Source organism: Idiotropiscis lumnitzeri, chromosome 5 (genome assembly GCF_059441095.1).
Source record: "Idiotropiscis lumnitzeri isolate Australia: NSW breed Sydney's pygmy pipehorse chromosome 5, RoL_Ilum_1.0, whole genome shotgun sequence".
NCBI classification, from domain to species: domain Eukaryota; kingdom Metazoa; phylum Chordata; class Actinopteri; order Syngnathiformes; family Syngnathidae; genus Idiotropiscis; species Idiotropiscis lumnitzeri.
The window spans coordinates 29,604,590-29,630,447 of NC_142395.1; the positions used below are offsets into that span (position 1 = coordinate 29,604,590).

At 42.6% G+C, this 25,858-nt stretch overlaps 1 protein-coding gene across 5 annotated transcripts; it reads left to right on the forward strand.

The window, feature by feature from the left end:
* The first annotated feature begins 327 nt into the window (after positions 1–327).
* scml2 (Scm polycomb group protein like 2) lies at positions 328–25,052 on the forward strand. Of its 5 annotated transcripts, XM_088296248.1 has the most exons (15): positions 328–342; positions 443–591; positions 3,633–3,706; positions 3,824–3,889; positions 4,162–4,232; positions 4,965–5,199; positions 6,020–6,108; positions 6,203–6,446; positions 15,463–15,776; positions 16,542–16,671; positions 16,746–16,952; positions 18,778–18,951; positions 19,718–19,933; positions 22,891–23,045; positions 24,128–25,052. In XM_088296248.1, exons 3-15 carry the CDS (start codon positions 3,685–3,687, stop codon positions 24,251–24,253), a joined length of 2,049 nt encoding a protein of 682 aa, XP_088152374.1. In that variant the 5' UTR covers positions 328–342; positions 443–591; positions 3,633–3,684; the 3' UTR covers positions 24,254–25,052. The 5 variants fall into 5 exon arrangements, with proteins under 5 accessions (XP_088152374.1, XP_088152373.1, XP_088152377.1 ...); XM_088296247.1 differs by having other exon boundaries at positions 342–591; XM_088296251.1 differs by lacking the exon at positions 328–342 and having other exon boundaries at positions 343–591; positions 22,894–23,045.
* Positions 25,053–25,858: the final 806 nt, after the last annotated feature.

Genomic DNA, 25,858 nt, shown 5'->3' on the forward strand with positions numbered 1-25,858 from the left:
AGGGCTTTGGTTAAAAATATAAGTACTGATTCAACTCTTTCACTGCGACTATCTTCCAAATATTGAGTATTTTTCTAATATTTTAAGACTTTTCTTATCACATTTGTATGCATGTCCACATGTTTTTTTTTCAATATGTGACAGAACGTTGCCATTCGACGAAGCAAATATGGAAAGGCAACCTTAGGACGTGATCATCATTCAAAATATTGCGACTTTATAGTTCTAATGTGGCCCAAACAAGCCGAAGAAATATGATGTCATCTCTCCACTGAGACGTCCTCCTCCTCGTGCGAGTTAACAACCCGGAAGCGATCCATTTTTTTCGTTTCGTTGTCACGTGTAGGTTACTATTAAACAAATAATGCGTGACAAAATTTACATTTCGAGCTAGTGTGATGAATTATACCGCTCCTCTCTCGCTCTCTCTCGCGTGTTGCAGTTAGTCCTTGTGTGCGTATGTGTGCGTGTGTGTGCGCGCGCGCGTGGTGGCGACGACGGACATGCGCGGAGCTGCAGCGAACATGGCGGCCGCCTGCATCTGACAGAAAGTGAGGGCTCCACCATCAAAATAAGCGCTTTCAACCCTCGGTACGTCCTCTTTTCTCCCTTTTCTTCCCCAGCTGCGACCCCGAGATGTTATTTCACGCCTCTTTCCCCGCCATTTGAGCCAGAATGGCGGCGTTTGCCAGCCAGGAGGATATGTGCTGGCAGTGTGTGCATGTTGCTTGGATGAAGGCGACTTCTTCTTATTATTGTTTCACTTGTGCGGTTTCCGTTCAAGTGCGGCGCTTTCCGATTGTGTTCGCTGCGTTCCCACACGCTGTTTACTAAACAAGAGCGACCATTGAGTGGGATTGTAATCCAGTGTGGTGTTCAATAATTCAACATTAGCAGCCGTTAGCCTTGAGAATAATGAGCGGAGTCCCGCCCACCAAATTGGGAAGAATGGAAATGCGTCAGAACACTTTTTACGCTGTTCTTTCGACAGTAACATGGGCCAATAAATGGTTAAAAACAAATATTGTTTGTGGATCAAAACTTGTTGACATGTTCCACCTCAGAAAATTCTTTGCTTTACGAGCAACACTGCCATGACCAAATAAACAAATATTGAATTTAGGATTACTTACTTAAAATGTAATTACAATGGCGGTTTTTTAAATTGTTAACTCCACGCAAATAATGTATAAATTAAAACCAAATTAAATCTCTTGACAATCCTGAAAACTCATTGCAATCATTACAATTCCTCATATGCTCAAAATTAGAATGCACTTTATTGCCGTTATACTCAGTGTACAACGAGATTGGAGAGTAAATATAAATAGTAAAAATCAAAATAATTATAAATAAAAATAAATTAAAAAAAACAAACAAAAAGTGCAATGGGTGCCACATTCTGTTGCAGTTCTACAAGGCAAAGATAGTTGTGTGCATGGCTCTCGGAAGAAACTCCAAAAGAAATTCCAAATATGCTGCAGGTATGATTAAACTCAATGTCAAATAATGTAAGCCTTAAAGGGTCCTCCCAGGACAGTTTGTAACACAAACAGCCCTCTTTAACTCATTTTCAAATGACAAACATCAACTTTGAAATGATTTCATTCTCTCAGCAGTCAAGACACTTAATTTTGGCATGTGTTCTATGGGATCAATTTTTTTGGGATGGCACGCTGGAAAAATGGCCCTGGCGGAGACCACCACCAAGTGGCAAGTGAGTTGAAATGACCCAGATGCAAAAAAAAAAAAATGAAATCAGCTTCCCAGATCATTCAGAAACTCCAAAATTGCATTGCGGTTGGGATGATCTATCTCTAATTTTTGTTTCTGGCATTTCAAAAAATATTTACACGTGTGGAAATCCGCCATACTTCATATGACCTCTCATTTTGTCCACTTTTTCTCCTCACCATAATTTAAGCGCATTACGCCCATTTTCCAGACGCCGCACGTATCAGCCCACGCAATTCGTCTCTGTCTTGATTCTCTCTCATTGCATGTGTTCAATGACCCTATCTGTGTCTACGTCTCTCCGTCTTTTGTGGCTTTGGGTAGAAACGCGCAATTTATTTTGCAAGGGCCTATTTGTTCTCCCAAATTCTGTCATCTTTTCAACACTTTGGAAGAGTCACGCTTAGAACATGCTCCTCATGTGAACAATGCCTTTGTCAACTCCCGTCAATCAAAAGTTACAACTGCTCACGGAACCACCAATTCCCCCCCGTCTGCTGCATGTAAAGCATCGTAACGCTAATCTGAGATCAGGGGCCGCTCAAGTGGAAATGCAGGTTGTAAAAAACCAAGTGCTTCCTGGTCTGCTGAGCTCTTAAGCATGACCTCTCGTGAGGCGTGCAAACATTGAAGCTGTCTGTCGCTGAGCGAGTGGCGCAAAGCAGGAATCCTTTTCATGTGGGCCGGCAGACGTCCCACATCCACACGTCTTAATGGCTTTTTATGGCACCTTGGAATCTTTATGGCTCCTTCCCACTCCACGGCTTTCTGTGCAAAGACACAAGAGCTTTGCGGGCAGGAGCGGTTACACTACATTGCAGACCATTGCACAACTTGCACTTCTCTGCTGAACATTCTGGATTATTTTGGCTTTTTGATGTCCTTTTGCCCTGGATTATTCCCTTTTTTTTCATGGTTTAATTTTTGCTACAGACGTCTGAAAGTTGGACTATGGTCAGGCTTTATCTGGATTATTCTGCAAGAAATACGTGGTGACAACGTTAATAAATCTTAAAAGTATTGTTGGTCGTGGTTAAAACTCGTGATGGGTAAACAAAGCATCAAATCTGCTTTATGAACCAGTTGTAGTGTTTTTGGACTCCTGTAGATGGCACTCTCCCTTCAACTATTGCCATTTTTTAAACCCTTTATTTAAACCAACAGTGCCATCTAGAGGACTCAAAAATATAGCAGCTGGTTAATGAAGCAAATTTGAAGCTTCATTTTTCCATCACTGGTTCAAGCTACATGCATCTTTAATCTAATAGCCTAATATCATAATTGCCCGAGTCATATCTGAATGTGAGTGGCAGATGGTCTACAACTGGCTGGTGAGCAGTTCAGGGTGGAGTTTTCCTGTCGCCTAAAATCAGAACCCTCCCTCGAACGTGCACAGAATAACTGACGTTGAAGATGATATAGTCGAATGTTTCCGGAAAACAAGAAAAAAAAATTGAATTCAACAAGCAAATGGAGATTTAATCTTTGCAGATTACTATTACCTGCATAATCGAGGATCTACTCACAACCGAGGTTTGTTAATTGGGGATTTGCTGCACTTGATTCACCTTAATAGACTCTCAATCCATTTTCACGATCCAATATTCAAAATGTACGAATGTTATTGCAATTTGAATGCAAATGATTCATTTTTCAATAATTGCAAGTTCATTTTTTTTTAGGTATGAATGCTGTTTGAAATGTGTGTTTTTGTTTGGTCTTGTAGAATTAGCTAAACAATTGGAAATTGCTGGGCAAAAATATTCATCATTATTAACATAATTTTCAATAACCTCTCCTCATGACTCCAAACATTGTTTTATTATGATCATACTGCTTTTTCCTGTGTTGTGTGTGTGCGCGTGTTGATAACTAGGATATGTGGTCTGTGCTTTTAGTTCAGAGCCTGTTTGACTTCCTCTGCGGCTGCGGGCTAGCATTGTGGTCATCATGGGCCGAACGCCACACAAAGGTCGGTCGGCCTTCTCCGTCTTCTCATGTCACCAATCTTTGTAGCAACGAATTATCAATCTCAGTCGAGTTTTCAAGTGTCTGGTTTGTAATGCAAAGGACTACCATTTCATTCCAGATCAGAAAGAAGAGAAGAAGGAGAGGCCGAGCATCGGCGCAGGCCCTGCACTCGATAAATCTAATGGTGAGTGCCGCTCTTAATTTCGTTTGACCTCATTCATTGTTAGAAATTGAGAAACGGCAGGAGTCCATTTCTGTCCTCCGACCCATTTAGAAATTCGGTCCTTCTCTACGGAATCACTTAGTTAAAAAAAAAAAAAAGTGTCATTCATGTAAAATGTAAACATGTTTCTTAATATTAGTGAGTTAATGCCTTTTTTTGTGTGTATGGAACCAGAAAGTTTTGTCTTTCTTTTCAACATTGTTTCTTCCCACCTCGTTTGTTTGTTTTGCTAGAGCCGTTCAGTTGGGAAGACTACCTGAGAGAGACCTCATCCATTGCAGCCTCACCGACCTGCTTCAAGCAGGTAGCTGACCAGCACCAAATACCAAGTACAACATAATAAACATTTTGAAGACTCCCTCACCATCTGTGAGTGGGATACTCCCATTATTTTTGATTAAAATAAGAGAATTAAAGATTGTATTTTAAGTTAGCGGCCATTCATTAACTTAATGCCAACATCGGAGACATCATTGACAGGCAAATGGAAATTAGCCTCGATGTCCGGGTCGTTATAAATCTTCAAACAACTGCTTCTTTAGCTCACATGGCACATGACAACGAATATTAAAACTTGCGTATTTCAAGTCAACATTTTTTGACCAAACCATATATTTTCATTTGGTTAAGGTCTGGTAATTTAATCTTAACATCTAATAAAAGTGCCATAGATGGGCTAACAAACCAGCTGCATTAGAAGCCAAACATACATGCGGGGCCACATTGACTTCCGTAAACAATGCGTCGCGTAGTGTAGCGGCGTGTTTTGTGCACACGGTACGGGACTCCGGCTGCCTTTTTTTTTTTTTGCTCTTAAATTACGTTGCATCTACAAGCAGTAGAGCTCGGTGCAGCCTGACATGTTGCAGCAGTGCACAACTCTAAATTCGTACTTGTGGAAGGATTTTAAATATCTTTTCATGAACACAAAAGTTACATTGAGGTGTAATCGGTCACGTTAGTTCTATTCAAATTAACCTCATGATGCATGACAGTGATGCACGCTCCCTTTTTGTTTTTGTGTGTGTGTGCGCAGTCCAGGATCCCCCCCCCCAACGACTTCAAGGCCGGCATGAAACTTGAGGCTCGCGACCCGCGCAACTCCAACTCCGTGTGCATCGCCACGGTGATGGGCATGATGGGTACTCGACTACGACTGCGACTGGACGGGAGCGACAACACCAACGACTTCTGGAGACTGGTCGACTCGTCTGACATCCAACCGATTGGCACCTGTGAGAGGAACGGGGACATGCTGCAGCCCCCACTGGGTGAGGCTGCATTTGGCGGGGATGCTCTTTCATGCTGAGGCTCTTATACGCAGAAATGCAGGATTCCAAATTGATGAGCTTGATTGAAGCAGCAGCATATTCCATGACAAAGTGCCATCGATTGTAAAATAGTAACGAGTATATGGATTGCATCTAGATAACGCCCGTTCAACCTTAATCCACCAATCGGCAATCTTGGTTTATGATGCCGCCTCTCACATTCGCATCTTCGCACACATTGCAGAGTATAAAAGTAATGATTCCATTTAGTGCCATCTCTTTTAGAGGCCAACTTAATTGGATGCGATCATGGAGAAAATCCATTGTTGATGTTATTGCTATCACCAGTGTTTTCCTGCCAAGGCAAATCTTCAGTTACGAGAGAGGGGGGGGGGCGGGTAGAGGGCAAGGGAGAGAGAGAGAGAGCTGAACTGAAAATGATAGACTCAAACTGCCATTTTTTTGATGGATGGATGATTGATCGATAGAGAGATGGATCGAGACAGTCCGATTTGATTGATCCTGAAAGAAAATTTACTATCATTCTTTAATATAATTCTATAAATGTAATACCGAGTGTCCTATTACTTAGCGGTATTATTTCGTTCATATGTGATGAGTCGATCTTCTGAATTCTTTTTCTGGTGTACCTTACTCCAGTTAAAACAAATCAGTTGACCGTTTGTTAGCGTAATGGCTGTCATCATACTGCCACGACGACTTCATCTTATTGCAAATCAACATATTTTTATTCATTCCTAAACTGCTTGTCCTCATTAGCATCATAAAAGACTCAAATGTAATAAAACTTTGTCTTCAGGCTTTAGAATGAACGCCTCCTCGTGGCCAATGTTCCTCCTTCGAACGCTGAGTGGCGCTGAAATGGCACCGGCCTCTGCTTTTAAGAAGGTTTGTTCTTGAAGTTTGGTTCTCACATGTCGTCACTTTGCTTATATTCCAAATAGAATGCCTATTGTTGACCTGCGAAAAAAATTGTACCTAGGAGCCTGCAAGCCCCATTAAAAACTACTTCAAGCCTGGTATGAAGCTGGAAGCCGTGGACAGGAAGAACCCTTACCTAATTTGTCCGGCCACCGTGGGGGAGGTCAAAGGTCAGGAGATCTTTGTCATGTTTGATGGCTGGCGAGGTGCCTTCGACTACTGGTGCCCCTTCGAGTCCAGAGACATCTTCCCTGTCGGCTGGTGTGTGCTGACGAAACACAGTTTGCAGCCGCCTGGAAACTTCTGTGAGTGCCGCTTTCATTTTATCTTGACGTTCGGGGACGTACGTGTTTCCTTATTAAGGCATTCTAATATTCTTAGCGAACCAATCTGCAATATTGAGAGAGCATATAAGGAAAATTAGGGCCTGAATGCAAAGGATATTTTGAGGCCGATGTTGATTTTTGGCAGGAAAAAATACTGGTTACAGATTAATCATTCGAATAATTGAAAAAAAATAGGCAATGCTTAATGGTATAGATTTATGTGTAATAATGAGACCTGTGTAATTTCTGTACAACAAAATACATTTTAGAAATGTTCACGACATATCTCCTGTTAACAGTTTTAAAGTATAAAATGGAACTTTTTGGAGGTGGGGGTGAATTTCGTTGATTGATGAATCTAATCAGTTTTATTACTGGGCAAATTGCTACTATGAATGCTACATAAAAAAAAGCCCAAAATTCAGCACTACATATATTTTTATTTGGATTGTAGTCCACACCTGTGTACCAAATTACAAGTGTGAGAAGGGTCGTAAACATTGTGCCTGATGCTTTTCCCTTGCAAGGAGTTGTGACATTACCACATTTCACCACTAGAGTGCAGTGTAAGGAAGATTTTCATCTGAAGGTGGCCCAACCTAATTTAATCATGTATGAAGTAAGATTACAATGTTTTTTTTTTTCTGCAATCAAAACTAGTGCCATTGGGATTTTTGTCCAGTGTCAAATATCAGGCCACACAGAGCAGTTTTGTCGGCGTCACTTGAAACCAGACTGGCTCATCGGACACCAAAGTTCTATCATGAAATAAATCCACACTTCTCGCTTTCACCTTTTTCAGACTTTGATATTCATGCAGCCTTTAAACTGCTCCCTGTAATGCGGGTCTATTTTATTAGTTCATCAGTGAGAATGTTTAACAATCTTGGGTCAATATATTCATCCTGAGGTGGAAGGATGTGAGTAAAACAAACAAAAAAAAAGGCCATGATGGGTAGGTTGTTAAGGCGTATCTCTGAAATACATATGTATATATATATATATATATATATATATATATATATATACATACGTACGCACACACGCATACACGTTTTTTTATTTATTTATTTTTTTGAGAACGTAACAGAGCTGATAATTGATAGATGTCCTTAAAAAAAAAAAAAAACTCAGTAACATATAGTATAAAGCAGGTAACTTTCGGCCAGCCCTGTGTTTGGGAGTACTCCTGATATTATCATGTCCTTGTGCCTTAATCTCGCTGTTCAGACACAACTCCCCCAGAAGTTGTCTTGGCACCCAAGGAATGGTAAACACTAACTCAACACACATTGTAAACGAATGAGGCTTCCCAGTGCCATAACGGAGGAGCATGTGAAAACCTGCACCTGCACTTGCACAGAAACATCGGCCCCAGTCCACAAAGCAAGACCCGCAAGATGGATTGATGAGATGGATCGATACCAAAGATATTCCTCCAAAAGGAAAATTCTGTGCTCCATTTTAGTTTTCTTTAGCACAGTGCATTTCCCCAATTTCATTCATTTCATTTCAGTCTCATCTACGTTAAAAAAAATGGATTGGTTCCTTGGCGGTTTCATAGGATGATGAGGTGGCTGGCGCGACCACGGACTTATGCTGTCTTCATTCGGGCTTTTTCTTACCATATTCGTGCGAAAATTGGTCTTTTTTGGCGTCTGTGTTGGATGTAGTTGCGTATTTGACTCCACAGCCAACAGATTATATTAATCTCCAGGTTGCACAAAACCTGCTCCATGTGACGTCCTCACAAATCTACGAATATACACTTCTGGTTGCTGCACAATTTTCTACACATTTACGCTGTGTGTGCGTGAATGTGTGTTGGCGTCTGGCATGTCTGCAGCAAAGAGGGGATAATGTGCACAGTTAGACAGGTGCCATGTTGATGAACATGAACCATGTTGGGTGAACAGTTAATGAAGTGTTGATCAGTCTTAAATGCTTCGAGTACGTTTAAAATAGCTTCAGTATTCTCTTCCATTCTCTTTGTTCTGTCTCTGTCTTGTTTTCCTTAGAGTGGTGCTGCTCAATTATTTTATGCCCCCCCCCAACTGTCCCCAACCTTGGGTGTGATCCCCTTTTTGCTTCTTGGATTTTTAAATTGGGTCCGACTGTCGAACTGGTTTGCCACTTTGTGTTCAAACTTTGAAAACTGCGCAGGGTGCAAGGACGCGTGCTAGCGATTGGTTGTAGGAACAGAATACGCGGCACATTTATGTCTCAACCATGATCACATGTGATGTGCTTGAATAACAAGTATGGGCCAAAAAAATGATGCATGACGCCTTTGGCGCTCATTTTCTTGCGGCCTCCATTCGTCGATCCATTTTCTATGCCACTTATCCTCATTGGGGGTCGTGGATGACTTGCAGCCTATCCCAGCTGACTTTGAGGGTGAGGTGGCGTGTGATCCTGGGAAATATGCTTTTTTTCCGGCCGTACTTCTATAAAGTGTAATTGCACATCCATTCCAGTAGTTGGCGGTGGCGCTCTCCTTGCCCATTGTGCGCAGCGAGTTTAACTCTACGGTGTCGGTTTGTTTTGCAACGAACCAAAATGCTATCATTTATAGGGTGGGGTGGGGGCGCGAATTGTTTTCTTCTTGCTAGGGCGGGCATTTCAGAAAATAATTGAGAAGCGCTGACCTAATAAGAGTGACTAAAAGTAGAACTCAAGACTGTTGCCCACTCAAGTGTTGGTCATGAGTGGCTGATGAAGAGATCAGGGACTTTTTTCAGGCGTCCTGCGGCTGCTAAGCTGCCCATTGTTCTGCAGGCAGGCTGATATCTGAGCATGACGTTTGGCCCGGCCATCTTTCATCTCCAAATGTCGGAAAAGGCTCGGGTTACGGCGAGGGGACCCCCGTCGGGGCCGTCACCGTTTGTGTGTGAGTGAAAGCATGCTTCTGTTGCGCTCCTCCAATCATTCTCAGTCAGGATGCTGAACCTCTTGCCCTCCCTCCCAAGCTGACAGCCCACCCCTTTAGCCTTCTCCCAGGAGCCCCGGCGTTAACCCCTTTTCCCCTGACCCCGCCCCCTCCCCCAGAGACTCGCCGAGAGGCAGGTGACTGATGCAGACTGTCGATATGGCCGAGAGATAACGCGAATAAAGGATTCGACCCCCCTAATGCCATTCACCACACCCACCCACTCCTCTCGCTCCTAACCCCTCCCTAATCACCCCAATCCCCCCCCCCCCGCCCCCCTCTTTCTCATTCATTGGGAGGGAAGCTTCGCTGCGGCTTCGACCAGCGGCAGTAGAGCGGGCTTTGTTGTCGACTCCAAAACAGACGAGAGTAGTGCGAAGGCAGCAATGAAGTGCAGAGGATGAGAGCGCAGGCGAGAAAGTTTGGACTGGAAGCGGGCGAGAGAGAACATTTGTGTCAAAGAAAGCAACAGGAAGCGACTGTCGGTCATTAGCACTTTTTGCACGGCTGCTACGATCAAAGTTGGGGAAGCCGCAGCTGCAGCGCTGACTTTTTGCTTTTTGGACGGCATTTCCTGGTGAGCGTGTTGTTTGCAGAAACAATAGAAACTTTGTGAGACTTATCTCTTGTTCTGATTTTTGTATCTTTGTTGTGTTTGTCTGAAACATGTTGACTTCACTTCTTTGTATAGTCAGCGTGTACTTTGAGACGAGCCCCACGCTCGCATGTGTGAAGTTAGATGAGGAAAAATTGGCGAGTGATTCCGCATCAAATACAGGAAGTGCTGGTTTCTTGTCTCAATTTGAGCTTTTTGCAGCTTTGATTGTTTTCAGACTTTTATCCTCCGGCAATCATCTGCAACTTGCGCGCATTCAGACTTGTGATTTGCAAAAGGCCGTCGTTTGAGCTCTTTTTATTTGGAGCCCCATTTGTTTTTGATCACGTGTGTTTGTGGGTAGAGCATCAGGAAGCATTTAACGCAAGATTGAGCCTCTGTGTACTCACATTGTTACGCGCTCTTATTACCAATGGGGAGTATTTTTAGACGCACGTGTCAGTCGGGACAGATTCAACCAAATTTGCTTGTTTAAGTGAATATCTCAGTTCAATGCTCACAACTCATGTGTGTGTGTGTGTGCGCGTGAATTTGTTGAATCAACTGATGATGCGGGGAAGCTCCGTTTGTGAAAGGGGGGGATCGTGTAATTAGATGAGGAGGAAGTCTTTCGGGCCCCTCCCCCACCCACCAGACAACAGACACACACTCAACGACCTCATTCTGACATACGTGCACGCACACGCACACGCATACAAACACACACTCTGGCGTGTTTCCTCAGGCTGTGTTACACAGGTCAGCGGGTCGACTTGGAATGATCTCGTCATGATCAGGGCCATATGTCCTTTATGTGATGCCTGCACTAAATTCGGGAATTCTTTCTTCTCAGCTTTATTTTTCCTTTTTGATAAAGAATTTAAGTGCCTCCCCCTTTTTTTTTTTCAATATTGATTTAATATGCGATTAATTTTTCAAGGTCCTTTTGCCATGTATTTTTTAGCAAACACAAGCAATCAATGAATCGGTATTACAAGAAACATCCATCCATGGCTGCCAGGATGGCCGAGTGGTCTAAGGCGCCGCGTTCAGGACCCAGTCTCCACAGGAGGCCTGGGTTCGAATCTCGAATTTCCCCATTGTGGGACTAATAAAGGGAATATTATTATTATTATGTATTCGACTTTTATGTTTTGATTTTTTGGGATTAGGCTTGTGCTAAAACAAAGGTAACTTAACCATGCATTAATATGAAAAAGAATTGATTTACTTAGAGTGGTTACTTAGAGTTGTTAATAAAAAATATATCTTAAAAAAATAAATAAAGCCTCCGACCTAGCAAAATGAAGCCAATCGCAAGTCACAAAGACGGACAACCACACTCACTAGCACACCTCAGAACAATTTAGAATGTTCAACCTACCAAGCATGCTTTTGGAATGTGGGAGGAAACTGGAGCACCCGAAGAAAACCCACGCAGGCACGGTCAGAACAGAAAACCCCGCTAATCTGAACTGTGAGGCGGACGTGCTAACCCCTCAGTAAAATCGTACATTTTAGTTTGTATTCTTGGTCCTTTTATTTTATCAGTCTGATTTTGTGTAAAATAGTTAACGGTATCTTGAAATGTCATTTCTGTCACACAGCATCGCCGTTTGCGGGTCAAATTTTGTATTTTGCGCCTCATTAGTCCACATTAAATAACAAAACTGTGAATCAAACAAGCGTCAAAAGCAAGAAGGGAAAGAACCATTATAAAGATTGTACAAAAGCTTCGTTGGGCTCACGTCACCCACCGTGGGTAGTTGGAGGTCGAGGGAAGCTCTGTGCTATTTACACCGAAGCAGCTAGCTAGCTAGCTAGCTAGCAACAGCTTGGTCATGCGACTCGCTCACTGACAGAGTCACTTCTAAGTCAGTGAACATCGCCTGCGCGGCAACGAGTAAGCTCCATTTCTTACAAGTATCATACGAAGAGATGATGGGCAAAGCCAAGGTAAATGTTAAGCTAATCTAAGATTAGCTAGCGCATTTAACGTCGCTACACTTTTCAAAGACATCCGGCAGGAACCATTTGAAAGCGGAGAACAACCAACGAAATAGCAGATGAATTAATTCATTAAGTCTTTTGGAGAGAAAATCTTCCACGCTAAACGGAACCGGGATTGATTTACCGGTAACTAACATGACGCTAGACGTCAGCCAGGATGAATTGCCTATAACCTTAAAAGTATCTTTAAAAACTCTGAAATATTTATAACTTATCAGTCATGTTGTTTGTTTTCACTATAGAGTTTTGTACAGTTTTTTTTTTTTTTTTAACAAATTTAGCTTTGCCTCTCGACAAGAAATGTCAGCCAGTTTTCAAATGGCGGCGTAAAAAATGCTTGCTTGGATTGGAATATTGTATTCAAACGCATTAAAGATCCGAATTGGCTCCTTTTGTGAAGTCAGCGTCCTCGAGTCTGCTGTGAATAATCACGCCGTCTGTCTTTTTTTTTTTTTCCTCTGCTTGCACATGTGACCGCTCCTGGTGAGCAATTGAGCTGTCGCCCTCCACGACCGGAACAAAACCCGGCATGATTCCACACCCGCTTCTCAATTAAGCCGCTTTGAGTCACTTCAGAACACCTCTCCAGGAGCTTGAAATGAAAGCCTTGACCCCTTGAGAGCGTTCACATTCACTGACGGGACTTTTGCACACCGCCGACAATGTGTTTGCATTCAAATATGTGCTTCGCTTTCTCATTTTCCATTTTCTTACCTTTTCACACCATTTCTAAGGAGATTGCTCAGGCAAATGAAGTTGTATTGTTAGGGCCAGTTTTTATATTTTTTTTCCCCCTTTCCAAACAATAGACTTTGTTTTTGCATAAAGTAGAAAATGGTATGACTCTGACCTTGTTTTTCTTTTTTGGTTTTGTTTTTTTAAAGTGTATGGCTTTCTGTCAGGTTCGCCAATTTGACATATCGTGTTCGAAAGCTAAAAGGAGAGACAGACAGCTCAAGTGGAGACAGAAAGGTTAACAAAGTTTATTTGGCAACTTCATCTTCCTTCTGTTCCTCGATGTTTTTCATACATTCCCTTTTATAACATCGAGAAATCAGATTACATTAAAGGGTGGTACAGTTCGTCTTCTCAAAAGCTGGTTTGGTCCGGTTCATCATTGGTGTGTCGTCGTGGGTCGCAGCTGACTTTGACGTCAGCATCTCTTATCAGGACCTAGCACGATGTTTACTTCATCCTCATTTCTGAAGAAGTGCCACCGCCCTTCTTTTCAACATGATATGTGCACCATGTATTGAAATAAAGTTGCGTCATGGCAAATGTATAATAACCTCAAAATATTATTCTAACATTCCCCCCTGTTTATTCTACATTTGCCCCAAATATTATCATCAATTGAATTTCCAAAGATTTAATTCCATCAAATCATTAGCTTGATAGCAAATGTAAACCCCTCTATTTTTCTTTGTTTAACTTTAATGTATTTGAGCGTTTTGGATTAACGAATAGGATCTCCCAGGTAAATTCAGTCGTCGTCATCAACTTGGTCATCACTGTCTCCTCCATCACCAGCACTTCTGTAATTAATCAAAGGATATATTTCCTGTCGTTTGGAATTTGTTGGAGCGAGAGCTGTTGAGATAAGTCGGACAATCAAAACGCGAATGCAGGGAATACAACAACATCCATACAGTACAAGGATTGAGGTGAACATTGTTATAGAAATCATTACAGAAAATACCATATTTTTATATTTACCAAACGTTTTGTTCCACCACTCATCCCATGCAGAGGTACTCACACCTGAGTGTTCCTTCAGCTTTCGGTTCAGGGCGCGCAAGCCTGTAATGGCTCTTGTGAGGGACCCTTCCGGAGAAGTGTTGTTAGGAATGAAAGTACAACACTGATCACCAATCACGGCGCAAACCCCTCCTCTCTCTGCCAACAGCATGTCCACCGCGATGCGGTTTTGAAATGCCATGAGTGATGTTGCTGCCAATTGTTCTTTAATAGCTATAAATCCTTCTTCAGTGAAGTTCCCCAATCTTTGCACGTTATAGTGTATGTAGTTTATTCGATCCACATTCTTATTCGGTGTAATCCAAAGGAGAATGGACTCGAACCCCGCTGCGATTTGATTTACCAACTTATACTCATCTGGTACGCCCCTTGGTTGGCCAATTGCATCCAAATAGGTCATATCACCATCCCTCCAGGAAGCACTTCGTCTTTTCCTGGCGTAATAATAGGGGGATTCGTGGGCTTCAACTGCTCTTTGAATGTCCCCTGCTGTGGATGGAAAAATAGACACTGGTAAGAGAAGTGACACCAATGCACAAGTTCCAACTGCGTCCTTTAATGAATCAAATAATTTAGTACCCCGCACCACCACCACACATCGCTGCGTGGCAGTAGTGTACCTGCTTGGAGTACAGTTGTCTTACACCACTTGTGTTCCTGTGAGATTAACACAAGTAAAGTTAGCCACTGCCACATCGGTAGAAAAGATAGGCTTATCTTTCGTTGCCTTAATCGCAGCGTACACATCATTCCAAGCAATGCAGTCCGCATTAGGTGTTAATTTCATCATTACTTCTAAAAGGCATGTTGATGGAAGAGCTGTTGGAATTACTCATAGTAATGGTCTCGGACACATGCATGAAACACAGCTTTTAGTGCAACCAAAACTACACAACACAAAATCTCAATTTTTTATCCACGCGAAAATCATGTCAACCGAGAGACCCCTAATAGGGTAGGGTTGAGATGACTTTTTACAATGCACAAGGTGTATGTTGCTTGGGGAAACTGTCCTCGTTTTGGGCTTATGTTTCCCTGACAATTGTGTCGAGCACAGATCATACAGGCTCTTCAAAAAATCTTTTGAGAAAAAATTAAAACCCATATGTTGTATAAAATTGGTTTGGTTTGTCTTACCATACCATCCCTCCTGTTTGACATGTGTGTCAACATGTGTCAATATTGCGAAAAATATTTTTTGGAAGAATTGTTTTTTTTTTTTTTTTTTTTTTTTTTCCTCTGAACTGACATATATGCCATTAGTCAAAGTAGCTCCTTTTTCTAGCCATAGATTTTCTCTTGCATAAGACTTTGTTGTTGTATGTCTGCAATGATGTTGCCTCGCAGAACGTTATCTATATTTTATTTATTTTTTAAATTTTGGCGGATACTGCCATTAGGACTGACACATCATTCAGCATTTATGAACTCTTAATATAATCTCAAAATTGAAGGAAGCAATTGCGAAAAAAAAGATTTTTGCCCAAATGTCAATTCATATTTTAATAACGCCCACAATACAATGCTCCACTTGTTGTACTAATTCCCGTGGTTTCCTCTGATATCTTACGAAATTCTTGTGGGACGACACTTCAACACTCGGAAAAATACACCATATTCATAATCCGTGATATAAACCTCACATAGTTCTTATATTCTATATATTAGTATGATGTTTGAATCTCTTTCTCTTCCTTTTCCAGTCACCCTTCCAGGTGCTCTCCTCGCCCCCGTTTCGTCTTGCTCAGCCTCGCTCACAACACGTCGCTCCACTTCCAACTCCTCCTCGTCCACGATGCAGACCTCATACCGCCTGCCCAACCCTTTGCCGCCGCTGCCTGTTCGCAAGGGCGTCCGAGGTCGCCGTCCCAAATCGCAGACCATTGCTTTGTTGAAGGCTGCGGCTGAGGCCGCCGCAGCGGCTGCAGCAGTCAATGGAGCGTCGCCGAGTCCTGTCAGGTCCACTCCGTTGGCCCCCAGACCACACAGGAAGAGAGGGTCCAAGCCCGGGAGCAAGGTGAGATGATGATTCAACCAGATATTGATGAATGGTTTTTCGCTTGAGATGCGTTTTGGACACATCGGTTCATCCCGTGCTTCTCAAATAGTCGGGCGGGCCTCCCTGGTGCGATCCTGAGAGGGGCCGCGTGTGACCCTGGGGAACGTGATTTTTTTTCCCTGCCGTACTACAACAAGGTGTAATTGCACATCCAGTCCAGTAGTGGGCAGTGGCGCTCTCCTTTGCCCGTAACTCTACAGTGTCGGTTTGTTTTGCAACGCGGCGAAGAGTGAGTGGTGGGGTGGGGGCGTGAATTGTTTTTTTCGTGCTCCGGGGGGCGTAACACAAAATAATTGAGAAGCACCGGGTTAATCAAATGCGCAACACTGGTCACAGATGAACCAAACCAATACAGTCCAACTCATCACATCACAGCACAGTTCAGTTTAGCTTTCCTCCTCATCACGCTGCATCGACATCCAGTGAAGCTCAGTGCTGGCAACGTCCACGCGGAATGCACCCAACTCCAAATGTGGACCTTTGCGCTCTCAAAAGCTGATAAACATAAACATTTGCTGAAAAGAATCAATAAGGGCATAGACGGATGTTTTGAGCGAGGAAGGTGTTGAATGCGTTTGTTTTTGTGCTAAGAATACATTTCCAAAGGAGTCGTGCTTTGCTCAATTTGTGGTTAAATGTAAAAATTTAAAGTAAAAAATGAAGTTCAAATACACTTTGAGTCCCGGCAAACCTAAGGAGTTGCTTTGTCTTTCTTTAATTTAGAGGAAGCCTCGTGCGGTGCAGTCACTGGGCTCGTCATCAATTCCAACGTCTCCTCCAGAGACCAGATTGAGCGCCAGCCACGTCTCGGTCGACAACCACCATAACAACAACTCAAATGTAGTGTGCACAGGTAAGCGTCCACGAATACGCTCCAAAATGAGAAATTCCATCCAATTGGTTTCTGCTCTGGATCTTTCCGTTCAGTGTGCGTTTATGTGAACAAACACGGCGACTATGGCCCCCATCTCGACCGCAAACTGGTGCAGCAGCTCCCGGACCACTTTGGGCCAGCTCCGGTCAACGCCGTGCTGCAGCAGGCCGTCCAGGCCTGTGTGGACTGTACGTACCAGCCCTCGGTGCTGCTGTCGTTCCTGCAGAGCCAGTCCCACACGGGAGGAGAGGTCATCCGAGGTCGGTGGTCTTAAATGCTCTCACAAGGAAAAGAAGAAACGCAATCATTTTCGGGCCAAAATTGTCTCGCGACAGCTGTGTTGCTTTTAGCTTGAGTTGAAGATTGAACGTGTTCATATTTGGAAGCATGTTTTGTTTGTTCTTCTTGAGGGGCTTCATAACTCCGTTGGATCTTGGTAATCTGATAGCAACACTCCTGTGTGAACATGGCGTTACTTGATTTGAAAAGTTGAACAAGGGTATAATTGCTATTTGGATGCAGCTTGAAGTTGATTGCAGTTTGGCACCTTACAAAATCTGTGTGGAGAATTTGCTTGGGCTTGCTTTAGCACTGCTATTGTGGTTACTCAATAGACACAAAAAAAAAACGCTGTTGATCACAAGGCCAGTTTGCAGACCTACGTGGAAAATCTTCACCGTAGATGAGGTCATGGCGAGTGGATTCTATCATATTTGTTAAAGCTACCAACTGCTACTTTAACACAAAAGGCGCAGCAACACATACAAACCGAGGGGACAACTTTTCAGGCTGACATTTACGACATTTTAGTTGGGGGCCTTCTCTGCCTCATCTTCTTTCTCTTCTCTTCCTGAGACATGTTCTGCCTCAGTTGTTACCACACTGGAGGTGCACAATCTTGAATTCGGGCTTGCCTCTGTAGTATGTGGTACTGCAAAAACCCATGAAAAACGACCGCAATGAAGCAAAAGAAGCACTGCAATGGTCTGCTTTCATGATTATGATGCTCCGTTTTGATTGACATTGTCCGGAGAGTGGATTACTGTGGTTGTAGGTTGCAGTGGCTTAGATCTACAATTCACACGTTGCCAATATTTTATTTTTTTTTTTGTTTTGTAAAATGCTGCTCCATTGATAGTTCTTTTTGATAATTGTTGAAGCTAACTTTTCTAATTTGAAATGATCAAAATCTTCCAAAATTGAGCTTTGTCAAATTCTCATCATTAAATGTTCTCTAAATTAATTAAAAAAATTTTTTTCAACATTTCTGCTTATTCTGTGGTCAAAGAGGAATCATAATTGAAAATTTTTCTGCATTGTCAATTTGAAATTATTTTTGAGAAAGTAATGGAAATCAAAACCATTTTTTTTTTGTTTTATCCGATTCATCTGTAAATCGGCAAAACACGCGACAGATTAATCAATTATGAACATTATCGTGAGTTGCAGACTATTTTTTTTTCTAGCTCCACATTACTAAAAGCAGCACATTGTCCTGCTATCACTAAGACAAACAAAATTGCAACAAACTGTTTCTTGTCAACAGTTTATTACTACCTTGGTGGTTGTTCAAAATAACCGTGACACATTTCCTACTCCATATAAACAGACAATCAACCAGATCAAATTGGAAGTCTTTCAGAAGTGAATGTTGTTGTCTGCGCGTATATTTTGGGTCGAAATGAAACCGAGATGGAGAAAGAAAAGAAAAGATAATCACGCCCGTGGCCACGTCTGACGTGAGCGCCGAGACTGTAATCAGAAGTGACATGTGCATCTAACCTGTTTTTGGAAGCTGGGATCGAGTCTCCCTTGAGGGGGAATTGGGAAGGGTACGGGCCAAATGGGGAGGGGCTGCCAGACATTAATTTGTGTGTTTGTGCACGCTTGGCTTGGGTGGGAGGGTGTTGTGCAGATTGAGGCTTGTGGGTTTGTGCTGATAAAAGGAGGGCGCTTAACCCCGAACCATCTGCTGTTTTCCTTTAACTGTGCTTGCATTGAGCGTGTGTGTGTGTGTGTGTGAGCAGGTGTGAGCCCACGCAGCACACACACTAACAGAGCATGCGTTTATGTTGTGTCTTCCAGTGCGCTCCGAGCATGGTATCCGTTATGTCAAGCTCCCCTCTGTCTCCAGTGCGTCCACCGTGCTGAGGTTCTTGGAGAACCTGTGTCAGCATCTGGAGAGCGTCAGCCTGTTCAGCTCGCAGCCGTTCAGCCCGTTCAGCAAAAACACACGCTTCTTTGACAGGACAAAGTCAGGTTTGTGCACATCAAAAGAGACACATAGGGCAAGAACTTATCGAACTTGAGCCCGAAAAAAGAAAAAAAATATTTGGAAAAGGTTCAAAACAAGTTGCCAGATTTTTCCTAGAAAATGTGTTGGGATATTATATTGAAGTTGAACTGGGGAAGAAAGGCTTAGCCAAACCCTAGCTCACTTTTTTTTTTAAATAAATAAACAGTGACCGAGTAAAATGAGCAAACTGCGCATTACATCGGTTATTTAAACTATCTAACTATAATTTTATCAAGTGCAATACATTATTAAGTACAGTTGAGGTGTAAGTTGTATTTAAATAAATCACTTTGCATTTTGTCATTATTTGTTTTCAAACATTGTTTGAGCTCTAACTTTCTTGTGCAAAAACAAATCGCACTTTTGATGTGAAAATGAAATCCTATAAAATTCTTAATATTCCTCATAATTTGCCTTTTGCTCGAAACAAAATAAAAATAAAATGATTTGAAAAAAGTTTTCTTCATGCGGGGCTGTTTGATTTATTTTTTATGACAGGTCACAATCATATCAGAGCTATTTATTGACTCAACACTAAGATGGGGTAATGGGGTGATTTGTTTAATTTGGTCCCCATATATAGATTTCTTCTTGTACAAACATGTACATTCATTATAGAAGAAAAAAAAAGTCCAATGAATGTTTTCCTTGGTCTTAGGCTCACTTGCCAGCATCTTTTGTTTTTTCTGAGGAAAGCCCAGCTCATGGAGTGTTCATTTTTCCTTTCAGAACCACTGCCTCACACAGAAAACAGCCCGTCTAACAACGATTCCACAAAAGATTCTGTTCCCAATACACGAGCCCCTCACATAGCGGTCGACTATCGGGCGACCAAGCGGGAACGGACGTATTACGCCACACACTCGCACACGCCTCCGCCGCTACGAAGAGTCAGCTCCAACCCAAGTGAACTCGGACAAGTGCCCACACACAGACGCGTGGAAGGTACGATCACGTATACGTGACTCATTTTTAGGACTTTCACACCTATTATTCATTTTTACATGGCTCTTATATTTCAATCTGTGCTGTGAAAAAGGGTTGGCCCCCTTGCTGATTTCACTTTCAGCATATTTATCACTCTCAATGGTTTCATTTCATTTAATATTATCATATATATATATATATACAGTGAACCCTCGGTTATCGCGGTTAATGGGGACCGAGACCACCCGCGAAAACTGAAAATCCACGAAGTAGCGGCGCACCTTCAAAAATGCTTAAAAAAAACAAAAATGCGAAGTAGCGGCGCACCTTCAAAAATGTATATATATATATATATTACGGGAAGAGAGAGAGAGAGTGAAATTCATGTTATAACAAAAACTAGAAAATTATTATTAAAACTTATTTTTTAATTCCCCAGCCATTATTTTTGTATTTATTCAATTACTTCTTTTTGTATTTATTTAATTACTTTGACTTTTACCTGCTGGTACGCCGTCCGGTGTGCCCTGTGAAATGAAAGGTGGCATTCTTCATTTATTTATTTATTCATTTATTCATTCATAACTGACAGCCTCGCGCTCCGCTCGTGCCCGGGCGGAAGAGGTGCTCCTCTCCGGCTTAATTGTCACGCACGCCGGACCTGCTCCCCCGAAGCGTGTCTCCGTTCGGTTGAACTCGGTTTCATTTCGCCCCGCCCGTGCCCGGGGAAGGTGCTCCTATTCGGCTTAACTGTGACACACGCCCGCCCTCCTCCCCCGGAGCTTCCATTCGGTTAAACTTAGGGGCCGCTTGACACCACCCGTGCACGGGGAAGGTGCTCCTCTTCGGCGTAACTGTCACACACGCCGGCCGGCCTCCTCCGGAGCTCTCGTACGGTCCCGAACGGAGCGAAATGTCGCCCTGCTCGTGCCCGGGGGAACGTGCTCTTCTTCGTCCACCCTCCTCTTCGCCCACGCTCTTCTTCGGCGCACGCCGGCCGTCTAACCGCTCCAGCGCCCCGTCGTGACGCTCGGCGAAACTACAATGCCCCCGAATATTTTTTAGACCCGCGAAGCACTGAACCCGCGAAAGGTGAACCGCGAAGTAGCGAGGGTTCACTGTATATATATATGTATGTATATATATATGTCTTCAAAGTAGGCACCCTTTGTCCAGATATTATTTTTACCCATCTTGCCTGTCAGCTTTATGATGTGGACGATGCTTTATGACCTGTAATTTCTTTTAGTTGGCAGCTGTGGTCGATCAGGAGTTAATTGGTTGTCTATCTTGACTTCTTAACATCAGTCTTGTTCCAGTAAAAGGTTCCGTTCGACTCCAGTTCTAATCCGAATTATGGCAAAAACGACTCAACTAAGCAAAGAAAAACGACAGGCCGTCATTTCTTTAAGAAATGAAGGCCAGTCCGTGCGCAAAATCTCAAGAGCTTTGCAAGTCTCCCCAGGTTCCGTCACAAAGACCATCAAACGCTATCATGAAACTGGCTCTCATCAGGACCGACCCAGGAAAGGAAGACCAAGAGTTACCTCTGTCACACAGGATAAGTTTATCCGAGTGACCGGCCTCAGAAATCGCAACTTGACAGCACCCCAAATAGGAGCCCACCTAAATGCTTCACAAAGTTCCAGTTGTGCGCGCATCTCGACATCAACTGTCCAGAGAAGACTGCGAGAATCTGGACTTTATGGTCGAACGGCGGCAAGGAAAGCACTTGCGAGGAAGAAGAACAAGAGGAGGAGAATAGTTTGGGCCGAGGAACACAAACAATGGACGTTATTAGACCAGTGGAATTCCGTCCTTTGGTCTGATGATTACGATTGTAATATTTTTGGTTCCAATGGCCATGTCTTTTTAAGACGCAAAAAAGGTGAGCGGATGCAAGTGTGCTTCCCAAAGTGAAGCATGGATGAAGAAGTGCTTTATTTCAAATGCAAAATCCAGCTTGGTGCTCAGTATAGACGCTATAAGATCTGAATTTGGATCCCGGATGCATTTGGATTATTTCTTTGGAACGTCTTTGGCGCCTTGATTAACCCAAACTCCAAAACATTTTTTGTTTTCTTTCACGAATGCCAAAAAGGAACGTCACGAAACGAAACCCGCACCTCTTCACACTGAGGCCTTTTTTTTCAATATGAGCCGAGCCGCTCGCTAAACTTTCGTCAAACGAGAGGCGGAATGAGCTTGAATTCCATCAGAATGAAACTTCTTTGTAGCTTCCTGAATATTTGGAGTACATTCTAAAATTCCGCTTCGCAATCAAACCGCACTCGTATGACATTCGAAGTGTTACCTAAATATGCTCGCTGAATTATCACCACATTTCAAATCTTCCTACAATAATGTAAAGCTGATACACCCGGAATGTGCGAGAATCATTCGAGTCGAGTTCAAAGTAAATGAAGGGCTTTCTTGCAAATTCCAAATTGGTCCAATTCGGTCCTGCCGATGGCGGCTAGAATTTTGAAAATTCTTTATTTGCTCTGGTTCTCCTTCATTCCGAATATTGTGACAGGTGCTTAAAAATGTGCTTGCTTATGAAAGATGTGAGTGACATTCTCTTGGCGTCTTTCTCCTGCCCAAGCTTTTTTCACTTCCCGTTTATGGCCGATAACGTGAAAAACTGTCAGTCTCTGCACGCTGGAGCGGGTGGACTGAACCATTTTACTTGAATGGAGAGGGGGAGGCGTTGAGAAAGTTTCCTAAAAAAAATGTATGTGTAATTATACGTTTATTACAGAGTGTCGTCATTATTTTGTCCGGATCATAAGGGCCCCCTGAGAAGCCTTCTCCTTATTCCCCCTTTTTCGGCACCCCTGCATATAAATACGTATATCATTTTGCAAATTGCTGGTTCATTCCCATTCATTTGCATAAATTGGCACGGAAAGCGTCCAGCTTGCTGTCATCGTACCAAAATAATTGTCAGCACGATTCTTGCGGTCTTTCTTCAGCAGCAAGTTCAACAACAGGCCCAGACCACGCGACACAAGACAAGGAGACTTCAGGGAACGATGCGTCTTCCTGGTCCGTTGATGACGTGATCCGGTTTGTCCAAGAGGCTGACCCACACACGCTTGGGCCGCATGTGGAACTCTTTAGGAAGCATGTGAGTACTACGGTTCTGTCAAGTCTGTCTTGTTCACCTCATTTCATTCATTTTGATTTATTTTTTTAAACAAACAAATGTTTGAAAGTTACACAAGTACTAAAGGACAATACATTCCTTTAGGATTTGTTCAAGTTTACAACAGAGGAATTTTCCGGTCGGAAAACATGCAAAAACGCAACAACTTTCCAATTGGGCCTTAAATAGATGCCGCGCATAAGCAACATAATGAATGAAATGACTAATGCACAAAACATGAATATAATCTTATCAACATTGCGTCTTTCGGGAATGTGAGAGGACAGAGAAGAACGTAATTAGTCCAAAATGCCAGGATGGCCGAGTGGTCTAAGGCGCCGCGTTCAGGACCCAGTCTCCCCAGGAGGCCTGGGTTCAAATCTCAAATTTCCCCATTGTGGGACTAATAAAGGACATCTTTATCTTTAAAATAGTGTTAATAGCATCAGCCACGCCCCTTTTTTTGTCTTTTATTTCTCGCTCAGATCTAATGAACGGCGTTTACTGTTTCATAAAAAAGTACGATGATCGGCAGACATCACAGTCTGAGACCGGTCGACCGTATTTTCCGGACTACAAGCCGCTACTTTTTTCCTCGATTTCTAAGCATGCGGCGCTCTCGAGTTCAGTTTTGTGTCTCTATTGTCCGGAAAATGGAATTTGTCGCACTTTATTGCATTCCTTGACAAGTGGTTACACTACTTCGATCATTTAAATATATGCTACATATTTTTAATTATTCATTTGGAGTTTAGGGAAAACTACGATATTGGGTTATATTTTATTATCGGGATCTCAAATGACCTGTATCCGTAAATACATTTTTGTCCTTATCGTCTAATTAAAGCGTCCCATTTCACTTTTCACAATGTCTGAGCTTCAAATTTCCTCGACAGGAAAATTCCTGCTAGCAAAGTCCAAATATGGCAGAAGTGTCCCCTTGGCTCAAACGGAACTCATCGGGATTGTGTCACCAGCGGCGCTTTTGCGTCGTCATTGTTTGGATGGTGGGATGAAGTGCTTGTGGTGCGGCCGCCTGCTAACATGCGTGTTGCATTCTGCAGGAGATTGATGGCAAGGCTTTGATGCTGCTGCGCAGTGACGTCATTATGAAGTACATGGGACTGAAGCTGGGCCCCGCGCTCAAACTCTGTCATCATATCGAGAAGCTGAAACAGACCAAACAATAAAAGGACACGCGTGTTCTCCTCTCAGTGGCAAACACGAACGCGATTATGCGTTCTTGTACACGGACGCGGCACGGACGGAAAGAAAACCACCAGAACGTGCGTCTTTGCGCCGTTTTATGTACTGTACATACTGGATGGACATTGGGCGACTTTTAGCAGTCGGCAATCAAAAGCTGACGCATTCTTCGTGGGGCTTTTTTTACCCTCCTTTCAAGATGATGAATTTGATGTTTTGAAGATGAAATGAACTGCTAATTCAGGGGTGTCCAAACTGTAGCGTGGGGGAAATTGGCGGTCTCCCATGCATTTTTTCCAGGCCCGCATCATAAAAAGGGTGGAGGGGCAGCTTGAAAAAAACTACGTATACGTGTTGAGTAAAGACACAAAGAAAGAACAGTGATGAGCAATGAGACAGGATAAAAAAAAATAAAAAATACATCAAAAAAAACAAAACGTTATTACCTCCTTGAGTACACCGCAGCAAGAATTTTGAAAATCAGATGAAGCATTCTGGAGAAATTGGGAAAATTGACTTTTGGGGGAACATTGCATCCCTTCCCCTTAAAAAAAATAAATAAATAAATACAAAATAACCTGACTTAAATTGCACAAATTAAACATTCTTCATAAGAAAAGCACCACGGGAATTAGAATAAGTTATTTTGTCAGCAACAGTTTTCTGATGATTGTAAAAAAAAAAAAAGGATTTTAAAAGCGTTTGAATTGCAAATTATGTTAGTTGTAAAATTCCACAAAAATAGCGGCTCCTGGGCTCAATGGCTTGTGCTGTCGTGATGTTTTTTTGTTTTTTTTTGGGGTTGCTTTGACTTAAGAGCAAAATGTTGACATCCGGCCACTTTATGGCGGCAGTGAACTCAACTCGCTTCATCACAATATTAGCGCTCAGGCAGATGATTCAACAACAATTCTTCAAAAATACCCTTCGTCATGTATTTTTTATCCTCTGCAAAGAACGCATCATATTTCTGCAGTTTATCTGTGACGTACCGCCCGTGCGCACGCCAGAAGGAGCGAGCGTTACATTCTATTTAATAAGGTTTTTAGCAAATAAAATATTCTAGATTGGTGTTTATTCTAGTAGTCATTTTTTTTTCAGGGTGGCTGGTGCTGCAATTCATTTCAAAGGGCAATGATGATGTTTGTCTCAAGCCAGGTCATATCTCAAGGCGCTCATGTATTTACAACCAAAATTGATTAGAGATAATTCAAAGTGGCCCCCTGAATTTTTTTTTCTCTAATCCTCAGAGGAAAACGTTTGGACACCCCTGAACTGTTTCAAAATTTGGGACTTTGGATTGTTGACTAAAAAAAAAAATGTGAACAGATAAATGTCAGAAATTCGGGTCTATGGTATCGGTTTCCGAGGAGGAATTTTTCTCATGACCTCACATTGTTTGCTCTGATATGATCGATTTTTTTTTTTTACCAAACATTTCCTTTACATTAAAGCAGTATGTTTTTTGATCCTTAGCCCAAGTGTAATTAGTATCCAATATGTGTGCAGAGGCATGTTTTTTCTATTAGTCTTTTTTTGCCTTAGCATGAACCATTATTTAATTTGAAGCACACAACCTCAGACGAACA